This window comes from Nuphar pumila, chromosome 2 (assembly GCF_984573655.1).
Source record: "Nuphar pumila chromosome 2, dmNupPumi1.hap1.1, whole genome shotgun sequence".
Classification (NCBI taxonomy): domain Eukaryota; kingdom Viridiplantae; phylum Streptophyta; class Magnoliopsida; order Nymphaeales; family Nymphaeaceae; genus Nuphar; species Nuphar pumila.
In genome coordinates, this window is record NC_143250.1 from 7,939,218 (window position 1) to 7,954,102 (window position 14,885).

At 37.9% G+C, this 14,885-nt stretch overlaps 1 protein-coding gene across 1 annotated transcript; it reads left to right on the forward strand.

The window, feature by feature from the left end:
- Positions 1-1,091: 1,091 nt before the first annotated feature.
- On the forward strand, positions 1,092-2,737 carry LOC149844641 (uncharacterized). Its single transcript, XM_089994991.1, has 2 exons — positions 1,092-1,351; positions 2,498-2,737. Exons 1-2 carry the CDS (start codon positions 1,128-1,130, stop codon positions 2,682-2,684), a joined length of 411 nt encoding a protein of 136 aa, XP_089851117.1. The 5' UTR covers positions 1,092-1,127; the 3' UTR covers positions 2,685-2,737.
- The last annotated feature ends 12,148 nt before the right edge of the window (positions 2,738-14,885 follow it).

The following is a 14,885-nucleotide window of genomic DNA, read 5'->3' on the forward strand; positions in this document are numbered from 1 at the left end:
TGGAGGGCAGCAGTACAACTGAGGAGAAGCTTTCCCCTGTTCAGCCACCACCAATAGCTTCCCTTGCTCCAGCCACCGCCAACCATCGATCCTGGTTCACATATGGCGACATCAGGTACACCTTCCTTCTGTTTCTTGTTTATGCGTAGGCTGAACCCAACAATCAGATCTCAAAATACATTGGAGGAGTCGAGTCTGTTTGGATCTGAGACAGCTAGATTTTTCAAATTTGTCTTTTTGGAGCCAACCCATTTGCAACCTCAGCTACACCTGGTCGCCCTTAATCTGCTGTTGTACAGCCTATCAGATGTGGGGCCTAACAGTAGATGGAGGGGCGATCAGGTAGGCCACATTGCAGTTGTGCAATGCAATTGCACCTGATATGAATTCCATTAGGCCGTAGTGCCCTCCAAATCCGTAAATCGCAAAGGCTTGTAGGGCCCACCACATGAGGGCCATTTAGTTTTGGTGTTGTTCATCTTGATGATACATGGCATTCAGGTGCATTGAAAAGTTTTGTGCCCAAGGTTCCTTGGGCTAGATCGGATCTCAGCTAGGGGTGTCAACGGGTCGGGTTTGATTCAGATCCATGTGGAACCAGACCTGATTCTGATTTTCGGGTATGGTATTGGGTCTGAACTCAAGTCTAATCAAACTCACCTTAAGAGAAACCATACCCAGACCCGATAAGAATTACATGAACCACACCGGTGCCATATCCGGTAAAACAATATTTTTTATCATTTTTATATTAAAAAATTATGGTTCTTAACTGGAACTCGGGTCGGGCCCGAGTCTGATATAAAGTTGCACAAACTCTACCCGGGTCCATGAATCAATTGGACCTTCAGATCTGGACCCAGGCCTTAATCGGGTCTTCTTATTTATCACCATACTGAGACCCTATAGGGTTTGGTACGGGTTGGGACCAAGTAAACCCGACCCGTTGACACCCCGACACTCAACCAAGGAAGCCAAGCAAAGCTAAGCAAAGACGTCTGGGTCCACTTTGAAACTCCGGTTATCCGGTTCTAGTGGCCAGCAGGTCGCCATTTTAAAAACTAAGATAAGAATCTCTCTCTCTCTCTCTCTCTCTCTCTCTCTCTCTCTCTCTCTCTCCATGAGACATGGGCTGCCTTCAGGTAAATTTGCAGCTCCTCCCTTCCTACATTAATGAAGGCCCTCGTTTTCTTGCCAATAGGATACCACCTGCTGGGACCCTGTTGCATAGGCAGCCCCCACATTTGCAGCACCGTCGCTTGTATCACCCACAGGCAATTGGCACTTCTCTCATCCTTTCTCAGATCTCAAGGGTATCTGGTGTGGACTACTCTACTTTCATTCCTGTAAGGTAATTTTACTAATACCCAACGACTGTTCTGCAACCATTTTTTTTTTTTGATAGTAAGGAAAAAACCCCAATCACCGGCGGCACATTGGCTGACCTTGCAGCAAGGGGCACCACCAGTGGGTTTCGAATTTGTGACGTCCTGTCAACTTGTGACATTCACAAGTCGCCCCTACCAAATGAGAGGAGCCATGTGGGCTCTGCAACCAAATCTTAACTATAGGAGTAGAGTTCGCTTTGAAAAAAGCTATAGGACTAGAGAGATGGACCATTCTTGTGAGAGAATTAAGGGGGAACACTTTGTGCCTTTTTGTTAACCTTAAACGGCAAAGGGCAGCCAATATCTCTCGAGAAAAAGAAACTTTTTATGTTTCTCATGTTTTTTATCAGCAAAATATAGGCTAGAATAAATAATTTAGAAATATATTAAAAGAAATAAGATAATAAAATTTATAAAGGACTTTTTTTTGCTGACATGTAACTGATAAGAACATAAATATCGTCATAAAATCACGATATTAAAAAAAGGTATCGCCATATTTTGACCCTTTAAAATGGCTGACAAATATCACAAGATTTTCATGATATTTTAAAAAATCTCGCAATATTTGTCACTATGGATTCAGATAGCAGTCGAATTTTGACCAGATAAGAGTCTTATACTCCATTTGGTTGGATTTTATTATGCCAACGTCCAACTGAATCCAGTTTCTGCAATCTTGATCACTCCCTGCCAAGATCCAAAAATGGTCATTTTCAATGGATGGCATCCTTTTCTTCTACCGACCAAAAACTTCGAACAGCGGGATCTTCACTCAGTGAGCATGTTGCCAAGTCGATGGCAGGTGGTCGCCTCCTTGTTTGTTGTGGGACCCAGCATCAAACCGGCTTGAACAGCAGGTCTGATAAGAGCTCATGTCAATTGCCAAATTACATTGTGGTCAGCATTAATTATGTTTGGGCAACAAAGCTTACACTCATTCACATTGGTTCATCCTGCAATATCCCGGGCCTTGTGCTCTTCTAATGTCAAGATGATGCTCACACCACAGCATTTTTGTAGCTGATAGAGCAATTAACAATTTAATTATCATGTGTCCCGATGCATTTTTCCACTGATTTGTGTGTATGTTGATGTAAAATGTGCAGTGCTGCACTTCTGCTTCTGTACTGGGTTGCCAATTTTGTGGTGCCAGACTTGGCAATACCCAAGGGATCCAAGCCTGAGAAGGAAGAAGCTTCATCCCCTTCAAATGTACCAGAGGCAACAAACCCATTTGAAAGCAGCAAGAAGCTGGACGGCAGGCGGAGAACAAAGAATTCTAAGGCCAAATGAAATTTCTCTGAACTTTAGCATTTGCTTGCTGAATTGTCAAAAAACAAAGCCAATAAGATGATCCAACACAGCCACATCTCTCTCTCTCTGGCACGCCTTGCATAGTGAACATCATGCATTAAAGTTGGTTATTTAAAGGTAAAGAGAGGAATTTGCTGAACCAATTGGACAAAGATTTCTATATAATAAAATAAATATGGAAAATGACTGTACTGTAAGGATAATCAGATGTAATGGTTTTTGAAATTGAGGTTAATTTGAATTATTCTAATTTCAGGTTCACAACTATTTGTATTGTACTTGAGGATGTCTAAATCTATTAGTCGATGGCTTTAACAAAAGAGGTTCTCATTATCATTAATACATTACGTTATGAGGTTTGCACCGATTAGAGGCATACTTGGAGAGGTCTTCATCCATCAGTTGCAAAGCAATGATTTTCACCAAGAGTTTTGCAACTAATAGACAAGTACCTGCAAGAGTCTATATCTATTAGTCACTAACTGATGGGTTTGATAAAGGAGGTATAAGTATTCATAAACTTAGTTATTTTGTCATGAAAGTATGAGTCTTATGTTCTTAATTGCAAGATATTTAATATTTTGCATTGTTCTTGTGGGATAGTTGATGTTAATGATGGCTTATATAACTCATAGATACATAAATGCTTCATATGTGATTTTATGGTTGTATTTTGTGCAATTCATCATTTTTTCATGTGTTATGTTTTTTTTTATTTTTTGCTAATTTTTTCAGATTTTTCATGTTTTTTTTAGAATTTTTGAAAACTTTTTATTAAAAATTTATGATTTTTTACGATACCATACATATCTTATTTTGGGCCCAGCCAATACGGGTAAGGATACGATACTTGCAACCTTGCTCTAACCAAGCTAATTTTCAGTCTCTTTCTACAACGAGAAAAGCAAAGTACATTTGCTTTGTGCCTACCAAGAAGTAATCCGGATGCAACATCATTGGTGAAGGATACAGACAAACTGATGAATATTAATTAGCAAATCCATTAAGAACAAGGGTCCCTCATGAGTGAACAATGAAAGAGAACATCCACATCTATTATTTCATTATATAGGGAACATGAAGCAGATTGAAGAAATGGAAACCACAAAACATGCTTTATTTTGATCATCCAGATCAATCAACAGAAAAAAAAAATGCTTTTTGAGATCCAGATAAGTCACAAGGGAAAATGACCAGGTGACGACGAGATAATTGTCTAACGTAGGAAAGCTCTCACATTGAGCTTATTATCCTGTTCCTCTATTGACCAATGTTTTTTTTTCACTCAAACAACAGTAGGATATTTAAGCTACTATATCATTGAACACTAACTGCATGTATCTTCTTTTTCTCTCCTCTATACCATTATCTAGCAGTAATCCTTTAAAGATAGATGCCCTAACACTTTTTGGAACCTTATGTAATGAAACAAGGTACAATGAAACAATAGTGAAACATGCACAATGCTAACAAAGGGCTTTAATAAACTCACTTAAGGTTGGTCACTAATTGACCAAATACAATCTTAAAAGAGATAAAAATATCAACCACAAGAAGCATACAAGCCTATAAGATGAAAAAAACTCTAGAAAAAACCCTCAAATGCTTCTAAGAGCATTCAGGAATAACAAGGGAGTGATGGGAGGCAGTCCAGCTCTATGGATTGTCTTCCAACAGTCATTATTATGACTGTTGGGTGGCAGTCCAATGTTTAGTTGTACTACCTCCCAACAATCATATTTTGACTGTTGTGCCCAACAATCATATTTTGACGGTTGAGCAGATTATTTATTATAATGCTAAATTATATTTCAGTTCTTAGTAGACTGTACTATATGCTAAAAGACAGAAATGCCTTTATCAGGTATTTGAATACAATTTTTTTTAACACTCCTCAAACTTATGAAGAAATCACTGAAAGTTTACTAAGAAGATACAAAAATTGAGGCAGTGGAAGAGCTTTGGTGAAGAAGTCTGCAATTTGAAATTCAGATTGGACATATGACAATGTAATAGTCTTCTTTAAATATTTTTCGCGAACATAATGACAATCCATCTCAATGTGTTTTGTTCACTCATGAAATGTGTGATCGTTCGCTATATAGATGTCACTTTTATTATCACAGTATAGCTTTGAAGGTTCTGAGACATCAACATCCATATCGAAAAGTAGTGATCTCATCCACACAACTTCAGTGGTTGTGGTAGCCATTGCCCTGTACTTAGCTTTCGTAGAGGATAAAGACACTTTTTTTTGTTTTTTATATCGCCAAGAAATGAGAGAATCACCTAAAAACACACAAAAGCCAGTAGTTGAGTGATGGTTATTGAGATCTCCTCCCCAGTCAGAATCAATGTAAGAAATAAGACTTAAGGATGAGGAAGAGGATAAGAATAGTCCTTTAAATATAGTTTTCTTGATATATCAAACTATTCTTAATACTGCACTCATATGGATGGTTGTGGGCACATGTTGAAATTGACTTGCAGAATGTACAATATGCGTAATATCTGGCCCTGTAATGGACAGGTACATCAACGATCCAATAAGTTATCGATAAGGGGTTGGATCATCTAATAATACTCCATCTTCAGCTCACATTTTCACATTTATTACTTCAGGAGTTTCAGCATATTTTGTGTCAGTGATTCCTGAACGCTCAACAATATTAGCTGCAAACTTGATTTGAGATAAAATGTATTCACTTGGTGAGTAGGCTACTTCAATTCCTAAAAAGTATCTCAAAAAACCAAGATCCGTCATATCAAAGGATTTTTTAAGCAAAATTTTAATATCTTTAATTTCCTTTTGATCATTCTCTGTGATGATCATATCGTCAACATACAAAATAAGAATGATCAATGAGGTACCTATAGATCTCACAAAAAGAGTAGTGTCAGTGTAACAAGATTTAAATCCAAGTTTTAATATCGTACCACTGAACCGATCATACCATACTTTAGGAGCTTGTTTAAGCCCATATAGGGCTTTTTGAAGACAAAGGATCATTCCTTTTTCATTAGACAGACCACGAGGAGGATCCATGTATACTTTTTCATTTAAGTTTTCATTCAATAATGTATTTTTAACATCTAATTGATATATCAGCCATTTTTTAATGGATGTTATAGCAACTAGAGTTCTAACTGTAGTCATACGAGCTACTGGGGCAAAGGTCTTTTCATAATCTATACCATATTCTTGAGAATATCCTTTTGTAACAAGTCTTGCTTTATATCTCTCAAGAGACCCATCACTTTTTTGTTTTAATTTTAAACACCCATCTACATCCTATTGTCTTTTTTTCGATATGAAGAGGTTGAATTGCCCAAGTGTGAGCCTTGTGTAATGCATCTAATTCCATTTCCATGGCTTCAACCCATTCATTTATATTTTTGGCCTCGTTATAGTTGGATGGTTCATGATAGAAATGAATGGCTAGAAGGCATGCCATGTAGTTTGGTAAGAAGGATTCGTATAAGACAAACCTACTTGGAGACCTATGTGTTTGTTCTGACCTTCTAACACTAGTTTCTTTAGTATTTGTTAGTTGAGTATATCTGTCAAGGGCACATGGATGTTTTTCAGTATTTCGTCTAGAGTATTGAAGAAGATCATGAGATGGTTCGCTACTTGAGTCATTAATAGACTCGAAGGTTTCAATATCATTACCAATACCTTTATTGGGTAACAAATCAAATAAGAAAGCATACTCGGATTCTTCCTTAGGAACTTCAAAATCAAATCCATTATCATTTTCTAGAAAGGTAATATTTTTTTAAACATAGAGTTTATCATTTGTTTTATCATAACATTGATATCCTTTTTTATTATCAACATAACCAAGAAAGACACATTTTATGGCTTTAGGAGAGAGTTTGCTATATTTTTCAAGAAGCATGAAGCATTTACAACCAAATACCCTTAGCCTTTTTAAATCAGGAGAATTTTTAAAGAGTTTTTCAATAGGAGACTTGTTTTTCAAAGTTTGAGAAGGCATTATATTTATTAGATAGACTGCGATTTGGGCAGCTTCAACCCAAAATTGCTTTGAATTTTTTTTTGAAATAAGTAGGGTTCTAATAGTTTCAATGATGTGATGTTGTTTTCTTTCATAAATCCTATTTTATTGAGGTGTCCTAGGGTATGATTTTTTATGCACAATTCCATAATTTTTTAGATATAATTGAAATTCATTTGAAAGAAACTCTCCCCTAGAGTTAGAGCGGAAGACTTTAATGTTTGTTTTAAATTAATTTTTAACTAGATTATGAAAGTTTTTAAAATATGAAAAAACTTCGGATTTGAGTTTTAGAAAATAAATCTAAGTATGTCTACTAAAATTATCTATAAATGTAACATAGTACGAATAACCACCTTTTGACATAACAGGAGCGGGACCCCACACATACGAATGCACTAATTCAAAAAATTTATGTGTCACAGAGGTTATAGACCCAAAAGGTATCATTTTCATTTTTTCAAGTATACAATCTTCACATACAAAATTTTTATCTTTACAATTTTTTTTAAAAAATAGAAAAAGAGATAATTTGGATATACTTGGGTGTCCTAATCTTTTATGCAAAAGATCTATATTAATGTCTTTTACATGATTACAAAATGAGTATTTTGGTAAACATAGGAAATCCATGTAGTAAAGGTCTCCTCGTCTATGGCCTTGCCCAATCAACTTCCCTAAGTGGAGATCCTGCACCCAACACGCCTTAGATGAGAATAATACTTTACAACCATAGTCAGCAATCTAAGAGACCGAAAAAAGATTTAAATCCAATTTGAGAATGACTCTCACTTTTGAAACAAGGATTTTTTTTGAAATATCATCAAGGTTTCCTAAGCTTTTGACTTTTAAAGAGGTACAATCGGCAGTTGACACACATGAGAAAAATGATTTAGTGCAATCGGATAATAGAGACTCATTATGAGTCATGTGGAAAGAAGCACCCGAATCTAGAATCCAAGAGGTCTTACCTGAAAGAGATGAGGAAGAGATGACAACCCCGGATATAGAAGGTGTAGCCTTGAGAAGTTGTGAGACGGCTTCTGCTATTTGAGCAAGATTTAATTCATTGAAGTTGCCCTATTTTCTTGATTCTTGAGGTTCTTCACTTAAGGCGGACACCTTTTTAAATTTAGGATATTTTGGTCTTATATGTTCGAGTTCCTTACAATGATGACAAATAATTTTACCTTTGTATCCTCCCCTGTATCCTCCTCCATTGTGTCCTTTCCCATTGAACTTTTTCTCAAAGTGAGGTGGTTTATATGTTTTCATAAAATTTCTGGGTCTTGCCATGACAAGGACCTCATCATTAGACTTGTACATTCCAAGTCTTGTCTCTTCTTGATAAATTTGATTAAAGGCCTCACTTATAGAAAGAGAAGTGGTCCTATGAAGTAAGAAAGATCTTACTTTCTCAAATTCTGATCAAAGGCCATAAAAAAAGGAGAAAACATTTTCTGTTTCGATTTGAGCCATTCTCATATCAATAGCCGAACCTTCTCATTTTGGTTCCAACATAGCTAATTCATCTCAAATAGGAGATAAAATATCGTAAAAATCTTTTACACTTTTATCTCCTTGTTTTGAATTACGTACCTTGTTTTGGAGATAATAAAGTCTAGCGATATCCTTTTGGATAAAGGTACTTCTTAGAAAGCTTCATACGCCACATGCCTTCTTGAATTTGATGATATTGGTGGCTATTTTGAACTCCATGGTATTCATAAACCATGAGAGTATTTGTACATTGCTTGCCTCCCAATCTTACAATTTATTTTGGTATTCTTTCAAGGTTTTTTCTTTTTCTTCTTCGGATAAGGCTTTGACTTGATCTCCTTCTCTTCTAGTCAATTTGAGTTGTGGTTCACTAGTAGAACCACTAACAAAACCCCATAATTTTTTCCTTTGATATGATTCTCTATAGTGGTCGCCCACATCAAGTAGTTGTTTTCATTGAGTTTGTAGGTGATGACGGTGGCAGACTCTCTTTCTCCCATAATGAATACTTGAGTTTAAAATAGAGGAGATAGGGAATGATCAATGATCGAAAAACACTTTCTTTATGAGATTCTCCTTCTTTAAAGAGCCTAGCTTTGATACCATGTAATGAAATAAGGTACAATAAAACAATAGTGAAACAAACGTAATGCCAACAAAGGGCTTTAATAAACTCACTTAAGGTTAGTCACTAATGGACCAAATACAATCTCAAAAGAGCTAAAAATATCAAACAATACAAGAGGCATACAAGCCTATAAGATGGGAAAAAACTCTAGAGAAAACCCTCAAATACTTCTAATAGCATTCGAAAATAACAAAGGAGTGAGGCTCTATTTATAGAGCCTCACTCCAACACATGAGAGGCAGTCCAACTCTTTGGACTGCCTTCTAACGGTCATTATTATGACTGTTGGGTTGCAGTCCAATGTCTAGTTGGACGGCCTCCCAACAGTCATATTTTGACTGTTGTGCCTAACAGTGATAATATGGTTGTTGGGTAGATTATTTATTATAATGCTAAATTATATTTCAGTCTCTAGTGGACTGTACTATATGTTAAAAGATAGAAATTCCCTTATCGGGTATTTGAATACAATTTTATTTTTGACACCTTAAACTACACAATTTCCTCTTTCCACTCAGTTGGGGATTCTTCATTACATGCCTTTAAAATGACCACCTTTCACCCAATAAAGTCCAATAAAAAAGTTTTGTGACTCACTAAATATCTTAAACTCTAGAATAGCAATAAAAATCAAACTGCAGAAAAAGTCCCTTCACTATGTCTATAGACATTAATAACTTTCTAGGTGTAAGGATTACAAAGAATTCACATATGGTATGGCTGAAAATAAAGAAAAATATTGATGTGTGTATGTTTGTAAATAAAATACTAAATAAATAACTTATGAAGACAAAAACAAGAAGAATTCTTACTTGGTCATCAATAACATATTCACTTTCACTCTTACTCAAAACTTGATCATGGAAAAAAGAACCTGGACAACAGTCTTCTCCTCTGCATTTGTTCTTTTTCCCTTTCTTATGTTCAAATAATGATGCCAATCTTGCTTTCCTCGAGTCCGCTTAAGTTTGAATGACAAGCTTACTATATTATGACTTAATAAATAAAATAGTCATTCCTTGATGACATTCAAAGGGTCTAAAGACTATATCTTCGATAAATATGCTCAATCCATGGCACAAACTTACTTTACATGGACTGGAATACATGATACAAGCTAATCAGAAGCTTGAATTGAAAACTAATCATTACCAGGCATGATCATAATCCCAAAACTATATTTATCAAGAAGTACATGGTAGCAACTTCAAGAATGTCTAAGATAATCATGTTGCTTTCTCTATACGGAACGCGTAAATTGGTTAAGAATGCCTTTTTCCCTGCACACCAAAAAATGGTGGGTTGCTCTTATATTTCTTTTACTTGAACTATTCAATTTGGTTAGTTTAGTAATAACTACAAATATGATTGCCATAGTGGGAGGTCAACATGAAACAGGGGGAAGTGAGCAAGAAACATTTTGAAATCCCCTTTAAGCCATTTCTCATTTCTAAGTGTCTAGCATTCCATGAAAAGAAAAAAAAAACATTGTGGAAAATCCATATAGAAAAGAATAAACCCTCCCATAGAACATACACACACATAGAGGCAAGTTCATTGATCCTTATTACCCTTACCTATTTTTTTAAACAAAGAAACACTTAACAAATTTTAGATTACTGTAGCAGTTTTTTAAGTTTGAGTAGCGCTATTGTGTTTTGTTAAATCTACATCCATTGGAGTGCACGTCATAAGCTAAATAATTACAACCTTCTTAACACCAGGTCCCAACATAACAGAGTAAGGGAAAATCCAACCATTAAAGAATACGTGAGAAATCAATTGGATGCAGGAGATGTGGGTTTGTACCCTTTTCAGAAAACAGAAATTTGGTGTCTACAGCTCTGTTGAGTCGCTATTAAATTGCAAGTAATTAAAAGTCTTTTTGCATAAACTAGGAAAAAGAAGGATTCTTTACTACCATTTGCATAGTAAGCAACTAGACTAGCATTGGCATAAACGAGGAATGACCATAGGAATTAAGACCACACAAAAAATATGTGTGATGGTGGTGAGTAATGGGAATTATACGTACCCCTCCTCCTTCATTCTCTGAATTTTTGCTCGAGATAGGTACGAATTTCTCCTCCTTTCCTACACCTCAATCATCAAAAATCCAACAGAAGAGAGAGAGAGAGAGAGAGAGAGAGAGAGAGAGAGAGAGAGAGAGAGAGAGACGAAAGAAACATCAACATTACTAAGGCAAGGGATCAAAAAAAAGTTGAGCCCGCGAAAACAAAAAAACAACAAACCCAAAACAAAGGGCCAAAAGCACGAAGGCAAAACATAAAAAATAGGAGAACACATAGATCAACCAGGGTCTTAAGGAAGAGACGGTTGAAGGGGGTGGATAACATGGGAGTAGAGGTGCATAATTGTGTACACATCCGCCAAGATGCAATGAACAATCTTATTGAAAGCAACCGGAATTTGACAGAAGATTGCATTGTTGTGAGTCATCCACACAACCCACCAAGAAGTAAGAAGCTAAGTTCTCCAGATCAGCCTCCACTGCTTGCAACTGCGAACCCGCGGTGGACCCCATAGAAGGTCGAGCATGAAGGATTCTTGTCTCACGATTACTTCAGGCTGATTCCACGTACTTTTAAAGAGATCCACAAAGATTGGTCAAGCCCAAAATAGACGGAAGGTGGATTCTTCCGCCGCTTGGCAAATGACGCACCTACTTGGATACTGAAAACCCACCTTCTTAAGGAAGTTTTTCATTTGTAACCTATCATGTAAAATTAACCAGGCTAAGAACCGAGAGCGGTGAGTTGGCCCATTCGCCCATAAAAGACGCTTAGGAAGGCAGTTAGTCCCAAGAGGAAGAAGAGACTGATACAGAGTTTTGGTGCACAAAACGCCACTAGGCACAATTGCTCATTGCAAAAACTATGTGTCAGGATCGGGATCACCATCTTACATGAGGACGAAAGACATGGCCTTAAGCCACATGCGATGCAAGTGCGAGCTATGAAGCCTGCAGGGATAACGGATATAATGGATTGATTCAAGAGAACTGTACTTAGCATGGAGCAGAGGAGCACACGGATTGCCTGGACGGTGCACCATCCATCATTGCTTCATGACAAGAGCAATACTTCTTAGTTTGGGAGTTAAGATCCCCAGACCAACCATACGCCTTGGTAACACCAACGAGTTTCATCCAACCAAGTGGTGCTTATTCCGAAGGTGGGAATCAAACCAATGAAAATCCGCCATCAAACTAGAGAACTTCTTCTCTTAACCCTTGGTCATCAGAAACATGGACATAAAAAATTCTGGGATAAAGGACAAGACATGCCTAATAAGGGTAAGCCGACCAGTGATGGAAAGGTAGGAAGCCTGCCAGAAAGAAATTTTGGTCTGGACTTTTTGGATAGTGGAAGTCCAAGCGGCTGAGGGGATGCACTTTATTTATAAAGGGGGGCCCAGATAGGAAATAGGTAAATCCGAATTTGCGCAGCTAAAAATCTGCTTTCCGACGGCCAGCAAGGAAGATAGGGCATTGAACATGGACATACACTATTTACTATCATTAAGAGATAAACCCAAAAGAGAGAAAAAAACTGAAAGATGAGCTTGAATCTCAGCATCTGTTGCATGGAAGCGTGGCGAAATTGATCATGTCATCAGCATAGATAAGAATATAATGAGTGAATTCATGGATGCCAATGTGATTGATTATGCCTTTATCTACTGCCCTCTTGAACAACATCACAAGACCCTCGATGATGGCGTTAAACAACAAAGGGGGGAGAGGGCAGCCTTGTCGAATACCACACCCAAGCTTGAACTGCCTACCTCTTGCTTCGTTAAGCTTAATCAAAGAGTGAACATTTGATAACAGCTCGCGCACCCATCGAGAGAAACGACGATCGATACCGAAGTTGGTAAGCATGTGGAATAAGAAAGACCAATGGATCGAGTTGAAGGCTTTATGGAAGTCGAGCTTGAGAGAGAAGAAAGGTTGGCCGCTGATATGCAAAGAGTGAAAAACTTCTTATGCCAAGATGAATGAGTTTTGAATCCGCTCGTGGGGGATAAAAGCAAACTGGGAGTCCGAGAAGATTTGAGCAGCGATGGCTCTGAGCCTATTGGCCAAAACCTTAGCAATAATGCGATAGAGCGCACTCATAACCAAAATCGTATGAAACTTTAAGATATCATAGGCCGCCACGTCCTTCAGGATGAGAGAGACAATGACTAAGTGCATGTGAACCGACAACCGACAATTACGATGAAACTCAACGAAGATATTGATAACGTCATGCTAAATACAAGGCCAAAAGATACAAAAAATCCACGGGAAAATCATCGTAGCTAGGAGCTTTCCATCCTGAAAGACTATTGATAGTCGAAATGATTTCAGCGTCAGCGAACTTAGATTGCATAACTTTGGCTTAAAATTGATCAATAGCCCGTACGAGAAGAGAGCGAATAGTGTCGTTGACGTAGATCTGAGCAGCATAAAGTGTCTTGAAATAGCGAGAAACCGCTGGAAGGACATTGCCGACGGAGTAGCTAACTCTCCCAATGAAGATAGAGGGAATAACATTCCTCCTATGGCGGTGCGAAGTGTAGGAGTGGAAGAAGCTAGTATTGTTGTCACCAGTCGCAAGCCAATGCACCATCGCCCGTTGTTTTCATCGAATTTCATCCTTGATCCACCATGTTTGCAGAAGCAAAGAAAGTTATCTGGCCTTTAAGCTTTAAATAGTTGAATCAAAAAGGGATTCCGGGAAAGACATATAATGATGAATGGTCGACAGCTCTTGCTCTCAGGCATCCATTTGTTGGAATTTACTGATATTATAATTCAAAAGCTAAGCTTTGATGTCGCAGTTGAGGCGGAAAAGCTTCTCATGACACCGGACGACGGCCCTGACCGCAGTAGAAGGCTTGCTCTACGAACGGTAGATTACATACCACAAACGAGAGAGAGAGAGAGAGAGAGAGAGATCACCTCAATCATTCCTGAGGTCGAACTTGATATTGATCAAAACCTTCTCTGCCTTGGCTGCCACCGAATGGAGTGTTGGAACCCATCCATCGAATTGTCAGAAAAGCCAGCGTACCCACAATTCCAAACAAAGATTTCGATAGTATCCACAAACTGGAGAGAGAGAGAGAGAGATGAAAGAGGATCAACATTATCACTCATGAAGATCAACAAAATGGTGAACCCATGAACCGAACAAAATAGAAAAACAAAACTAAAATATAGAAAAACAAAAGCAAAGGAAAAAGAAAAAGAAACTACAGCCAGCTAGCAACAAACAACAAAGCCAAGCTCAACAAGGATCCTCTGGATAAGAAGGAACCACCGATGAGTGAACGTTGTTCAGACGGAAGGAGAGGTCTCTAAGATGCATACGTAGAATCGTGTATACATCAACCAAGATTTTATGGACAAGATTATTAAGGATGACCGAAATTTGACAGAAAGTAGCGTCATTGCGTGCCATCCAAACAAATCATCAAGTAGTAAGCAACCATGTCTTTCAGATCATTCTCCACCGCTTGCATCGTCTAATTTCAATAGGGCTTATGAGCAGATCAAGCGTAAAAGACTCCTCTTTGACAATTACGTTCAGAGATCTCCACGTGCTATTAAATAGGGCCACGAAGATTAGGCAGGACCAGAATAAATGAAAAGTAGTTTCTTCAGCAGCTTGACACAACACACACCAACTTGGAAACTGAAAGCCCAACTTCTTTAAATAACTGTGAGTCTGAACCCTATCATGCAAAATTAACCAAGCCAAGACCCGAGATCTTGGGGTAGGGCCCTTACCCCATAACGCACACTCAGGAAACCAATCTGCCCCTAGGGGCAGCAATGATCTATACACTTTGTGGGTGTGGAACGCACCATTTGGTGCAATAGCCCAATGCAACCACTGATCATAATTACCTACATCCCCAATTTGATCTCTGAAGGACGATAAGGCTCTCAGCCACATGCTTCGCAAGTGCGAGATCGCCAGCCCCCGAGTTCCATGACGAAAATTAGATAAATCAGGA

Excerpts from the sequence above, each read along its gene's own strand:
- LOC149844641 (XM_089994991.1), top strand. The coding sequence starts at position 1,128 with ATGGGCTGCCTTCAGGTAAATTTGCAGCTCCTCCCTTCCTACATTAAT. Across the intron at positions 1,352-2,497 it reads TCTACTTTCATTCCTGTAAG|TGCTGCACTTCTGCTTCTGT; the intron begins GTAATTTTACTA and ends TAAAATGTGCAG.